The following is a 14,040-nucleotide window of genomic DNA, read 5'->3' on the forward strand; positions in this document are numbered from 1 at the left end:
GCTCAGGATATAATCCTCTGAATATTACGACACAGTTCAAGTTAGTTTCTGCCCTGTGTTGAAATTTAAAAATACCTGCAACCATTCCACTCCGCAGAGCAGGAGGCCGGTGCCGACACATCGTGATCCTGGCAGCTCTGGCCCTGTCCCTGCCGCGGGCTGTGTGGGCCTGAAGTGCATTTGTCTGGAAGCCTGTGCACGACTAGAATGACCCCCCGTCACACACACACGGAGCAGGGACACGGTGTGGTTTCAACGCTCGAATGGACGTTTATAATAACCCAGCACTTTGAGCCCAGGGAGAGGTTGGGAGGAAGCTTTGAGTTGGATGATCATTGTGGGCACCGGCAATGGCCCAGACTGGGGCTGGGGGGCAGATTATGTTTTATTGCAGAGCTACCACCTGAAGCTAAAGAAATTCTTTTCCAAGGAGATCTAAACTAAATAAGACGAGCAAACACCAGCACCAGCCTTAATCACGCTGATCAAGGTATCGTTTAAGAAGGTATTGGTCCTGGGCTCTTCACTTCGTCACTGAATATTCACTGAATGCCTGTTAAGTACCAGGCACAGTACTAGGCGGCAAGGGGGACGAATGTCAGTGTCCAGGCTCCTATCCGTGCCCGATGGAGCTCACGGTCCAGGCTCCAGGCTCCGGGGCCCAGGGCGATAGCTCCCCTGAGCAGACGCCTTCCCTTAGGACGGCACGTGCCCCCCGCGGCCGGCACTGTTACGTGTGGGTCCCGCACAGCGTGCTCCGGACGCATCTCCCAGCCCTCCCGTGTGACCACGGCGTGACCGCCCGAGAGACTGGGCTGCGCATCGCCGCTAATTGACGAAGGCCCCACGCCTCCTAGTGTCAAGGGATCTAATTAATAGATGCCGCTCGCGCTGACCAGCCTGGTTCCACTTCACCCAGGCGGCGATCTATTAAATTACCTTCCCCTCCCAGGCCCCTGCCACCTGACTTCCCGCCTCCCGGGGCTCTCCCGGGCCCATAACCACTTTCGCTCTGCAGGCGGCCGATTGCTGCCGCCAGTGAGGTGGTGAAACACATCCAAGGTTGTAAATGGTCTGAAGGCCCAAGCGGATGGCCTTGACGTGTTGGGCCCGGGTCAACCCATGTCCCGCAGGAGCACCTATGCTATGAACCCCAAATCCTAAACCAGCCTCAGACCCCTGGAGACCACCCCGCACGCTCAAATGCACGCCGACCGGTCCCCTTGGTCTGCAGCCCCCTCGGGCGGCTCCCCCGACTGCCTTCGCCCCTCGACGGGACGCAGCGTCCGATCGCCCTCAGGACTTGGGTGCGTTGTCGCCACCCCTCAGTCGTCACGCAGGCCTGTGAAGTTTCCCGTTCTTCGTTCTCGGTTTTCATCCATTTTGCCCCGTGCAACCCTTTCCATTAAAAAACACCACGGCCGCCACACGGAGCGCCTTGCGTTCGTGTCTTTATTAGTCTGCTGATCAGCCCCCCTCCTCGCCGAGCGCCCAGGTGCCCACCCCTGCGCGGGCCGGGGACTGTTAACCCCGCTCTTAACTGGGAAAGCAGCCGAGGCGGTTTGATTTTAACAAGCATGCAAACAACCAAAGTAGCAAAATTAAAAAGAAACAGGCCTCCTTCAGGCAAAGGAAATTATTAGGCTACAGCCAACCCCCTTTAGGAAGAAGAAATTAAAATACTGGGTCGTGCTTTTTTTTAAAAAAAACCTCCCTGTCGAACGTGTCTTCCTTTCACCGATAATCAGACCAGGTTCATCTTTACAGGAGCTGGAATTTTAACACCTCATGGGCCTCTTGTCGTTTTATTTGAGGGTAAAAACACACGAGGGTCTCGGTTCTTGGTGCCCACGGTGCCTGGTGTCACCCCTGCTCGTGTGCATTTGCTGCAAGACCCGCACCCCTGTGCACCTACGCGGAGTCGCTCGCGAGGCGTTGGGAGGGACACGTAACGTGAAAGCAGTGAAGCCGAAGCTCTGTGAGGGTCACGCAGAGCAATGGTGCCGGCTGCCTTGTTTCTGTCCCTTTACTCGCCTACCTTGCTTCTTTCTGAAACACTACAAACGCTGCTTGTGTAGGGAAGGTGATTATTACAAAGGCCAGGTGCCCCCTTCGGCCCTGCCCTCGGTAGCTTTGGTTTCTCGCGACGGCATCCCTCTCCCTCGCTGCTCAGGGCGGAAACTGCAAGACACGCGGGGCCCGGCGGCGCCGGAGGCGGGACAGGCCCCGGGCGGCCCCTCCCGCGAGGGCTCATTTGAAGGAGGCTCTCACCACCCGGCCCTTGATGGGCTGCGGCGGGCGCCAGTTTCCCACCAGGGGCACCGGGGGCTCGTTCTCGGCGCTGGACAGGAGGCTGCGCAGCTTGGCCATCTGCGGGGGGCAAGGGCGGGCGGTCAGCTCCACGCCGGCCGAGCGGACGCAAGGCGCGGGGGACGGTTAGAAAGCGGTGGCTTTCCCGCGAGACGCGGCTCACCTGTTCGGAGCTCACGGTCATGGGCTCCTTGAGCAGCAGCCAGACGATGCACTCCTCGCAGGGCGGCGTGGTGAAGGAGCCGTGGTAGGTCCAGTAGTCCCGGCAGGCGGGGAACAGGCAGGACGGGTCGAAGTGGGTGAAGGGCACCTCCTTGCCCTGCAGAGCGGGGGGGGGGTGCAGGAGGGGGGCAGGTGCGCTGAGTACGCCCCGGCCTCCCCAAGGCCCTCCCCGCTGTATTGGTCCGAATAAGTTCAAAGGCAGCAGAGAAAACGGAACTTTTGGACAAAGTGGCCCCTTTGAGAAATAGGGGGCGGGGGGGGGGGGAAGCGGGGCCTGCCCGGCAGCCTGCCCCGGGGGCAGTCGCTGGGCCGCTTTATCCCCGCCAGCTGCCGCAGAGCTGCAGTTCTGTCGCTTCTCAGCCAGAAAGAGAAACATCTAAACTGCAGCCGAAATCATTCGTATCAATAATGCTCGGGCCTAAGTGATGAGAAACAGGCTCGGTTTTTATTGAAAATGAAAACTTACTTTCCGTGGAGGCAAAAGGTACTAGCACTTGATTAGAACAGTCCAAACAATTAAGACGAGGCTGCTCGTTAGACGGGTCCATATTGTTAAGTTGAAAATTAAGGACTTTGTAAGTGCCGCCAGGAGAGAAAGGGCAACACCAGGAGCCAAACATGCGACCTCTGCACATGTGAGTGCACATGCTGTGTGTGCATGTGCTGTGTGCATGTGCTGTGTGTGCATGTGCTGTGTGCATGTGGGGGGTGTGCATGTGCTGTGTGTGCATGTGCTGTGTGCATGTGGGGGGTGTGCATGTGCTGTGTGTGCATGTGGTGTGCATGTGCTGTGTGCATGTGGGGGGGGTGCATGTGCTGTGTGCATGTGCTGTGTGCATGTGGTGTGTGCGTGTGGTGTGTGCATATGGTGTGTGTGCATGTGCTGTGTGCGTGTGGTGTGTGTGCATGTGCTGTGTGCATGTGGTGTGTGCATGTGCTGTGTGCGTGTGGTGTGTGCATATGGTGTGTACATGTGGTGTGTGTATGGTGTGTGCATGTGGTTGTGTGCATGTGGTATGTGTTGCATGTCGTGTGTACATGTGTCAGGGGGTGGCCACTCTCGTCCACCTCGTTGAGAAAGTAACTATGACCGACAGTGAGCATTAAGTAGGCTGATGCACATGAAATCACTTTAAAAGCTATAAACATACAAGTGTAATGGCATTTATCTGCATACATGTGTTTAGCATGTTCATCAAACTTAGTAACAGGTGAAAGAAACACACTCGAGATGTAAAAAGAAAACCTGACCGACCTCACTTGCTGTTCTCGGAGGGAAAATGAGCATTTTTTACCTTTGTCTTCACTTTGTCCAGAGCGTCAAGAACCAGCTGGAACTCGGCTTTCTCCCGTCCTATCTGCAAGAAAACAGAAAACCAATCATTACAGTTTTCTCTTCTCCGTAATTTAGGATTGTCTTCAAAACCCATTTGGTCGATCCATCTGCAACCAGAGCTTATAAATCTGCCAGGAAATTGTGTACTAAGCAAAAAAGTGAGTTTACTTCTCCCCCCAAATTTTAGAGGGTGTATTTTCTGAGCTAAACTTGGACTCCAGGCCCCTGTAGGACAGAACCACAAAATTGCATGTTGATCTGCTTCTGCGACCTTGGCCTTCCCTGCAAGGTCGTTCCATGGTTTTCTTTCTAAAAATAGAATCAGAACCAGAATGGACTCAATGCATCTAAAACGAAACTCAGCCTTTCCGCTCAGACCCACCCACGTCCTGCCGCTTTGTGCCCAAGTGGGGACACGAGCCGGTGAACGGAGAACCTAAGACGAACCAGGTCATTCGAAAAGAAGAGAGATTTTCACCCGACTTGGAACTGAGATTGTGTTACCACGAAATTCTTGTGTTAATGACGCTAAGTCCAATTTAAACCGAGTCTGGCTCAACAACACACACATTCCCGGTGCTGTCTTAGCCGGGGCCATGGGCGCGGTGGCCGCCCTAAGCCTCGGGGATGTGTGGCCAGGCCCCGGGCATCACAGCGTCCCCGACATCGGCTTTGCTGGTTTCCAGGGTGACGGGATGATTGCCGGGAAAGGGTAATGGGCCGTGCTGTCCGGCCCCACCGCCCGTGACTTGCCCCCGGCCCACCCTCCACATGCACACTCATCCGTAGATCCACTTCTTGAGAAATAGGGCCAAAGGTCCACTTTTTGGGGACAGCAAACATTTTGAGCTATCTGAGCAGAAATATCTACATTAGTTGAATGGATACTGAAATTCACTCTCTCCCCTTTAAGCCAGGGCTGGGGAATGTCTGGCCCACGGGCCGTATACGGCCCCCGGAATTATTCGGTCTGGCCCTGCCAAGGCAACCGCAGGTGGGAGTCGAAATTTAATAAGCCTAGGGGCATTTTTCATAACTAATTTTTAAGTTGATAATTTTTGATGGCCCACAGATGATATTATAAATATCCACATGGCCCTTGGCAGAAGAAAGGCTCCCGGAGGCCCTGCTTAAACAAAAGGAGGGAGTGGCGCTCGTGCCATCCTGAGCCTGGGTAAGGAAGTCAATTTGGAAACAAAACACGTGGTCGGTTTGTGACTCACCTTCAGAAAAATGCCGACCACGGCTATGCCATCGGGCTGCTTCAGAGCCTCCCCGAACGTGTTGTACTTCGGATTCCAGTGAACCAAATGCAGCTGGAAACAGAACACAGGTTGTGAGCGACATTCCTGGCGCGAGGAAGCCAGTGTCAAACGGCTCGCGGGAAACCCGGCCGCTCTCCTGCCTGCGGCCGCTCTCCCGGGCGCTGGTGGGATTCTAAATACCAACGGGCAGTGTCTGGGTGGCATTTCCAGTGGCTCCAGTGCACATAAAATGAGGGTGAAAAGATTTAGGACTTTGCAATAAACAATGAATAAAAACTGAACTACGGACTCAAAGACTTGCTTCAGTTTTGCATAATCTCGCTTTCTCTGACCGCGGGAGACACGGAGCTACAGGCAGGGATCTGCTCGCATCCCAAAGGCAACAACAAGCTGGGGGGCGGGGGAGAGAAGGGGGAGACCCAACCGCCTTCAAATCCATCTCCTTTTCGTGGCCAGTGGTAATCTCGTCCTAGTTAGAACATGGGCACCAGTTAAATTAGTCCAAGGCCCATATTGAGCTACATCGATGGGCCAGATAATACATGAGTTCCTAGCAGTTAAAACTATTTTATTCAAAATCAAACGTGTGCGATAACCCCATGCATGGAGGTCGGGCTGCAAAGCTCACCCGTGTTTGTAAGGAACACGCTAGACTTTGGGGGTAGACAGCCAGAGGCAGTCACGACAGTGACTCTCTGTGGCTCCTGGCCCTGCAGGTGGGCTGCAGGGAGATGGACTGACCACAGGAAGTATTGCGGGTCCTCCAGAGTGAGCTTAACCAACAGGCCAGCTGCCTGAGACGGCGTCCACGGTGCCCCGCGGTTCCCATGCTGACCGGAGCCCCCCCGGGCACCTGTCACCTCTCGCGGACTCGGCTTTGTGAAGGGAACGTGCAGGGGGCTTGTCTTAGTTCCTTGTAATTCGGTGCCTGGGTCAGAGCTACAAGTCGTGCTTTTCATAGGCTCACTGAGAGAAAGCAGCACTGGCTTGTGTCAGATGTCGTGCGTGTCTCTATCCGTGTGTGTAGAAAATGTGCATACGTAGTCACACACACGTATGCACACCCTCCATTAACAGTCAGGACCATGCGTGTCAGCCAGAATTACTGACAGCTATTCTTAAAGTACTATTTTCTTTAAAAACAGAGGCAGCTCGGGGCACTGGACAAGCTGATGGACTCGGACGCCGGCCTGCGCAAGGCAGGGCCCCAGGCCCAGCTCCTCGGGCAGCTCTTTCGTTGTTTTTGTTTGTCTGTTTGTTTAAATCCCCACTCAAGGATATTTTTCCATTGCTTTTTCAAGAAAGAGGGAGGGAGGGAGGGAGGGAAGGAGAGGGGAGGGAGGGAGGGAGGGAGGGAGGGAGGGGGGAGGGAGGGAGGGAGGGAGGGAGGGGGGAGGGAGGGAGGGAGGGAGGGAGGGAGGGAGGGAGGGAGGGAGGGAGGGAGGGAGGGAGGGAGGGAGGGAGGGAGGGAGGGAGGGAGGGAAGGAGAGGGGAGGGAGGGAGGGAGGGGAGGAGGGAGGGAGGGAGGGAGGGAGGGAGGGAGGGAGGGGGGAGGGAGGGAGGGAGGGAGGGGGGGAAGGAGGGGGGAGGGAGGGAGGGAGGGAGGGGGGAGGGAGGGAGGGAGGGAGGGAGGGAGGGAGGGGGGAGGGAGGGAGGGAGGGAGGGAGGGAGGGAAGGAGGGGGGAGGGAGGGAGGGAGGGAGGGAGGGGGAGGGAGGGAGGGAGGGAGGGGAGGGAGGGAGGGAGGGGGGAGGGAGGGAGGGAGGGAGGGGGGGAAGGGAGGGGGGAGGGAGGGAGGGAGGGAGGGGGGAGGGAGGGAGGGAGGGAGGGAGGGAGGGGGGAGGGAGGGAGGGAGGGAGGGAAGGAGGGGGGAGGGAGGGAGGGAGGGAGGGAGGGGGAGGGAGGGAGGAGGGGGAGGGAGGGAAGGAGGGGGGAGGGAGGGAGGGAGGGAGGGAGGGAAAGAGAAGCATTGATGTGAGAGACGCACTGGGGTTGCCTCCCGTACGAGCCCCAATGGGGCCTGGGGTCGAGCTCACAACCCAGGTACTTGCTCTTGACTGGGAATCGAACCTGAGACCCTTTGGTACTCGGGCCGATGCTCTAACCACTGAGCAACACTAGCCGGGGTGACCACAGCTCTTGGCGCAGCTACAGGCTCGGTGCAGAAGGGGTGGGCGCGGCTGACGGGGGGCCTCCTACCTCGGCTGAGTACTTGACCCCGTCCACGGTGTGCTCGGAGCCATGGTCGTCGGCGGAGCCCCAGTGCAGATGGAACTGGCGCAGCCGGTAGGGTCCACTGAGAGGGCCGCCCCTCAGCACTGCAATTCAGAGAAGCAGGTCAGCGGTGGACTCACGCCCCCCAACAGGCACCCTGATGCCCACAGCCTGGTGGGCAAACACGGGTGCATCCACGTGTGGTGCCCAGGGAAGAGGTGACTGGCAGCCAAGAGCTGCGCAGACCCCTGGTCCCTGCCCTCGCCTGCTGTGTGTCCTCGGGCAGGTTGCTAAACTGCTCTGACCCCGTTTTTGCACCTCTGTGAAGGTGACCATAATGCCAACCTTCGGAGCTGCTGTGAGGACTGAAGGAGATTAAGGCCTGGAGCTGCCTGTCTCCGGGCCCCGCGGGGCTGCCACTGAGCAAAGGGAATGATTTCTCTGCATCTCGCCCCCACTGCACTTTCTTTAAGGCTCCACACAGAGCTGTCACCACATCTGACTGAGACCCTGTCTGTTCCAACGGGAGGAAACGAAGGCAGAAGTCCCCAGGGAATCGACCCACGTGGACAGCGAAACGCGATAGTTCTCGGGAGCAGGACTTGGAGCCCGATGTCCAAATGCCTCAGCCCTGTCACTTAGTCTGGTTTCACGTTGCTCAGCCCGGGGAGTGATTTAGAGGTTGACATGGTTCCTAAAGAATATTGGAAACTCTCCAGAAACCCTAAAACCAAGACTGAGCCACAGAAGCCAGGTCAGAACAGAACTCAGCTCCGGAAAGAGCTGCCCACCTGCGGGCGCTGAGCGGCCCTGAAAACCACAGCGTCCGCCTGAAGCAACGGAGCGAGGCTCCGATGAGCTTCGTCACGTGGAAACGAGGGGCTCGCTGAGCGCGTGATCCTGCTGGGCCCCGGAGCCGCCGCTGGCGGGACCCGCGCCCAGGTAATCGGGGCGGACCGCACGGCCCGTCACGGGATTCGCCCCTCGCTCACCCCCCAAGGCGGCGGGCTCATGGGGTCCAACCTCACGGATACTGTTTAATTTTGTTGTTTAGCCTTCAAAACGGAACGTGACCAAAACGGAGAAGAGAGAGGAAAGAAGCAGACACAACGCGAGGTTATTGCTAAAGGAAATACAAATTTCTGTGATGCCCCCGACTTGCACCTGCTGGGAGGTAGGGATTTTGGGTCTGTTCCCCTTTGCAACACCGTCATGGGGGATATTCGCTCATGTGCATCAGTAAGAATATTGGTAACTCTTTTTCTTTTTTACAAACAGTCACGAGAAGATGTATTATGTACATCAAGCACCAACACACTCACGGGAAGAGTCTTACCTCACGTGCAGGGAAACGGAGCATTTCTTAGGGGCCTTTTTTATTTCACGGATTTGCCCCATAGTGTAGGTAAAATAGAGGCTTTTAAGAAACATGTGATTTTTCATTTTTACGCAAACGCCCAAGAGGAAACTGTCAGGTGCTTCAAACACACTCACCCAAAGGGCTCGTCAGAGAGCCCCCGAGGGACATGAAGGGCCCGTGCTCTTGATTCATCCCGCGGCCCTGGCCCCCCAGGACCGGCCCCCGCCCCCCAGGAGGGGCCGCCCACTTTGTTCTCTCTTCTGTTCCTTGTAGATGGAATCTCTGCCAAATTGGGGAGAAGCGGGAGCTCTCGGGTGAAGGCCGGGGGAGCCCCGAGAACACGCACCTCTCACCTGCGCCCACGCCCCCCCCTCCCTCCCTGCCCCTCTCCGGGCTGCTGCGGCTTCTGCCCCTGGCACAGGTGGGGCCAGCTGCAGCCGCAGGGCGAGCAAGGCCGGTGACAGGCTCCTCTGGGGCAGCCCTGCAGTCCTCGCAGACGGGGGCGAGGCCGGATGTCAGCCCCACCCTCAGAGCTGCAGTGTCCCCTCCCCACTAAGTCTGCGCCTGAGTCCTAAGTTGCATTTTGCCAACACTGCGTGGAAACCCCCACGGGTGCCCTACCCGAGGGTCCCACTTACTCGAGCGATCGTAGGTGTCATCAAACACGACCCTGCAGGTCTTCCCGTTGTTCAGGATGCTCTTGCAAGAGCCCGGGTCGTAGGAGGCGGACCAGGGCTGCAGGGACGAGTCGTACTTGATGTCCTTGGTGTGCAGCTCGATGGGCGACTGGTTGTCTCCCTTGGCGATCGGGTAGAGCTCATGCCAGTGGTCGGGACCTGGGAAAGCAAGGTGAGGGGATTTATTAACTTGGCGGCACAAAGCAAACCCCCTCTCTGGGAGACTAAGCCAACAGGGGCTGTGGGAGGGCCTGGGTGTCCCACGGGGCGATCCAGGGCGCAGGCGAGACCCGCGTGCTCCTGGGGCACCTGCTGACTATTTAACTCGCGCCTTCCCTGCGCCTGCTCAAGATGCAGCCTCGGCGGCTGCTTTCCTCAGTGGGCTCCATCGCCCCTTAACCTCCTGCCGTCCAGCTGGAATAGGAACGCCGGCCCCAGGAGGTTCCAGAGCCCGCCCGGCCCTGCGCCAGGCTGGGGAGGTGAGTGCTGCCAGCGTCAGGGAGTTAGGGGCACTCAGAACTGGACCCCTGCGGTCCGGCCACTCAGACGCAGTGTGGCCTTGGGCCCGTCACCCAGCCTCTCTGAGCCTTCCCCGTGGAGGCAGTAACAGCTCTACGCGGGGAGAGCCACCGAGGTGCAGGAAGAGGCCAGAGGCTCTGGCACCGGCAGTGCCCCCATCGCCCGCCCCTCCGCCCGCTTTCCGGAGCTGCGGGCGGTGAGCGCGGCAGGGCGCCCGGGCGGTCGGGGCTCACCGTTGTGGCTCGCGTAGCCCCACTCCTTGGCCATGGTCCTGCTCTTCCAGGGTGTCTGCTGCCGGCTCTCTGCAGAGTCCCCGCGAGCGCGCCTTTTATCCAGGTCCCCACACCCTGCGCGGCCTTATTAGGTCAGCGCGGAGGGGGGCGGGGGGCTCGGCGGGCTGGGGTGGTATTCGGGAGGCGGGGTGGGGGGAACCAATGAATGCCAAGCGCTGACAGCTGTCGGGTGGGGTGGGCGGAGGCCCCCCACGCCACCCCCTCTCTCGTCCGGTCCCCTGGAGCTGCAGGGCTGCCCCACCCGCGCGCCGGGCACAGATGTGGCGCCTTTCGCCTGGTGCCCCCTTCCCCTACACCATGCATTATTTTTTGGGGGGAGCAGAGTGTTGCAGGCGTGCTCAGCCGTCACCTAAGACGCCCCCCTTCCCTCCGTGGCCCTGGCAGCCTCGCTGAAAGTGCGCCCCAGAGACCCCGGGACGCGGGCGGGGAGCGCGCCTGTTTGCCTGGACTGCCTTGCAGGCGACTTGGAAAGTTTTAGGAGCACAGGATGGGAGGAAGGGCCAGGAGGGAGGGCAGGTCCCCAACTCCATTATCCTTGGAGCCTGAGGACAGCGGCCGCCCTGGAGCAGCAGCAGGCGGCGTCCCTGCGCAGACCCGGGTCCCCTGGGCCAGGACGCGGGCTGGGCTGGGACTCGGGTGCGCAGAGCAGGAGCAGCGACCGGGACCCGGGTCCCTGAGCTGCGGCGCCTCTCCTCCGGGGAAGCGAGAATGCCGTGCATGCTGAAAGCATGGACCACAGTGAGCCTGTTGTTGAAAACCACGACCCCGCGCCCCGGGACAGGCTGAAAAACTGGGAGAAAAGGCAGAGAGGAAGGTTTCCAGAATTGCTCTGATTTTTCCTCCCTCTCCCGGGCTGTTTTTTAAGAGGAAGAACCAGGCGAAAGGCGAGGAGAGCGGCCCAGGCAGGGCCACGTGCCAGACAATATTTTCAAATGCCTGCTGGCGGTGCAGGCTGGAGAAGTCAGTGTGGTCTATATTAATATTCTAAATTTCTTCTTAGTTCCAGGCCAGTGATGATTGTAAAAAGACAGCGAGGAGAGACAGCCCCGCTTTCGGCCCCCCCCCCCCCCCCCCCCCCCCCCCCCCCGTCCCAGGGCCGCAGCCCAGGGGTCCTGTTCGCTCGGCGGCCCGAGGCGGGTGCTCTGTGTGCGGGGATTACGGGGCTGGAAGGGAACTCTCAGGGGCAGAGCTAGCTCATCCCCCAGGCATGTGGAAAGACTGAGCTGCTGCGCATAACCTGGACGCCAGGGGAGTCACTCCGGGGGTATTTTTGTGACCGGGGATTACTTGATCCACACAATGGCCCCGTGGAATCAAGAACTGAGATAGTTCGGAAAATTCAAGCAAACACAGCAAAGCAAGTGCCCTCAGGCTCCAAGCTCAAATGTCAGGTTGGACGAGAGAGTCTATGGTGCTGGGCTGACCGGGCCGTTTTCTGCTTTCGCCGGGGCCGTGTGGCGTGTCGTCTGTGGGGGGTGAAGGTGCTTTATATTTCTTAATGGGGCAGCATTATTTCTATTAGCAAACGGTGACCTTGTTCCAATTCATTAAATTGTTGCAACCTCTCTTTTTCTGCTATTCGAGGTTAGAAGATGGGAAACTGAATTTCCTGGTATTTGATACAGTTGCAATACAGATAAAGTGTTGAATAAACTTCTTTATACCCGGCAAAGCCAACAGTCTAGGAATTTTTCATAGTGTTACCGTTTAGGGTCAGAAGGAGTTTTAAAAATGGGTTTTCATTAATTAAAATAAACAGACTGCACAATGAACAAACAAACACATGACTTGCGCAGCTGCACATAATTTCAAATAAGCACTAGGCAAAATTTGCAAAGTGAAATATTTAATAGTTTTCGGTGACAAACAATGATTGGTGTTTCCGCTGAACTTTCTTATAAGAAAGGGAATAAAATTAGAGATTTCACGATGGTTTAGATCAAATTGTGTCATTTTAGGCCACCGTTTACTTTTCGGAGACCACACATTAATCATCTGCATCGTGATCGATTTACTCCAGCATGTTTGTCTGTGAATTTCAAAATCCTCTGTCAACAGAGCAAAGAGATCACCCTAAATCATATCCAAGACTTCAAATTTCTGGAATGGCTTATAAAAGAAAGGTACACACTGAGCTGAATAAAGCGGCCGAGGGGCCAGGAATGATTAACCACGAAGGGCCGCCTTGCACCCCGACAGCGCTTCTCCCGGCCCTGAGACCGAAAAGCCGATGCGTTGGCCTATCTGTAGGATTTCACCCCCAAAGTGACCATGTTCACCCAGGGAGAGGGAGGGAGGGATATGCATGTGAAAGAGCAACTCGGGGGGTTACGAGGGTTAACGGAAGTTTGGGGTGAGGGTCAGATTGCGCAAGTTTCAACTAGGTTGTATGTAAAAATTATGAACTTGAAAGATGTAAAGAGATAGAATGTAAGTATGCATATTTTATTTTGCAAGATTCCCAGCAATAAAACTCAATGAAGTCTTCTGCAAGTTGATAGCATTTGGTGCTTCTAGTGCATCGGGAAAAAAGGGGAGAAGTGGCCCCTTTATTTTCCCCGTGATCAGAGCTAAATTAGGATTTGAAGTAATTGCATAATTGTGCTCAAATATTTTATGTGCTACAGGGGCCTATATTTTCTACCACATTTTACTTTTTACAGAACAAGTTCTGTGATAGAAATATAAAAATAACAAATATAAAAATAAAACTCAATCATAATAAAGTAAAAAAAATAAAGTTAATAATAAAGTAAAAAAATTAAAAATTAAAATCCAAGAAACATAATAAAAATGAAATAAATTGATTAAAAATCAAATAATCCTATATCCAAAACATCAAATCTAATGAAAATCAAAATTTTACGTTAATCTATTGAACTGTCATACAAAACACATTTTTACCTTCTTCCTTGAAAATGTCCTATCTTTTCTTTCCCCCCCAAAAGGCATCGTCGGGAAGCTGGGCTCGGCTCCATCTACCTGAACATGCCGGGCCCAGGGCCTGAGTCTGGCCGGGACAGCTGACCGCTTAGCTGGGATCTTCTTCTTTGGCTCCTGTTCCTGGCAGACTCCTCGGGAGCCTCCCGAGGCCTTGTCCCAGCCACCGTCCCTCACAGATGCGCCACCTGAGTCAGCCACCTCCCCGCGGTGAGGCCGGGCCCGGGGGTAACGGCGAGACCCCAACCTCGGCAGGGACTTGATCCTCAGGGTTTGTAAGTTCAAACTCCTTCCTTCCGAATACGAACTCGTCTCTTAGACGCGGTGACTCCCGTCACTCGGAGGAAGGCTCATGGATTAAACACTAGGACACCTTTGCTCAGGACCAAATTTGACGGCAGCCTCGTTGTTGGTAACTTAAGTTCTCGCTTGTGCAGTGAACGAGGGGGTTGTGTCTTGTTTCGACGTTTCATAGCCCACAGACGGCCATTTGCCTGTATTTTGCTTGGGCCTCAGACGCGTCCTCTGAGAAGTGGGGGGACCGGCGCCTGCCCTCCAGGGGTCTGTGCGCTTACCTGAGACAACACCGGGAAGAGGAGGGGCCCGGGCACGGCGCAGGCGGTGTGTCTGTCCTTGGGCACACTCGGCACCTCCTCTGGCCTTGCTTAGATTCCCCGGTGTCTCCCGGGAAGCCACCTACCTCAGGGATCCTCGCCCCTCAGCTGTGACGGGGCAGAGCAGGGTGCTGACCTGCAGACGGCACCTCCTGCCGCGGGAGTCGGCACAGCCCGCACCCCTTCCTGCCACCGCCGGGCTGCTCCCCGCAACCACCGGGTGACCCCTCCCACCGTGGACGCCCGAGGAAACCTTTCCATCCCGTGTGACCAAGTCTGAGAAAAACACAT

The 14,040-nt window shown here is 56.6% G+C and overlaps 1 protein-coding gene across 1 annotated transcript; it reads right to left on the reverse strand.

Moving 5' to 3' along the window:
• Positions 1 to 1,434: 1,434 nt before the first annotated feature.
• Positions 1,435 to 10,489, reverse strand: CA3 (carbonic anhydrase 3). The gene is made up of 7 exons (XM_081116948.1): positions 10,136 to 10,489; positions 9,345 to 9,542; positions 7,332 to 7,450; positions 5,092 to 5,184; positions 3,828 to 3,890; positions 2,474 to 2,629; positions 1,435 to 2,370 (listed from the first exon to the last, which is right to left on the reverse strand). Exons 1-7 carry the CDS (start codon positions 10,167 to 10,169, stop codon positions 2,251 to 2,253), a joined length of 783 nt encoding a protein of 260 aa, XP_080973074.1. The 5' UTR covers positions 10,170 to 10,489; the 3' UTR covers positions 1,435 to 2,250.
• Between the last annotated feature and the right edge of the window lie 3,551 nt (positions 10,490 to 14,040).

Source organism: Miniopterus schreibersii, assembly GCF_964146895.1.
Source record: "Miniopterus schreibersii genome assembly, chromosome: 17".
In the NCBI taxonomy this organism is placed as follows: Eukaryota; Metazoa; Chordata; class Mammalia; order Chiroptera; family Miniopteridae; genus Miniopterus; species Miniopterus schreibersii.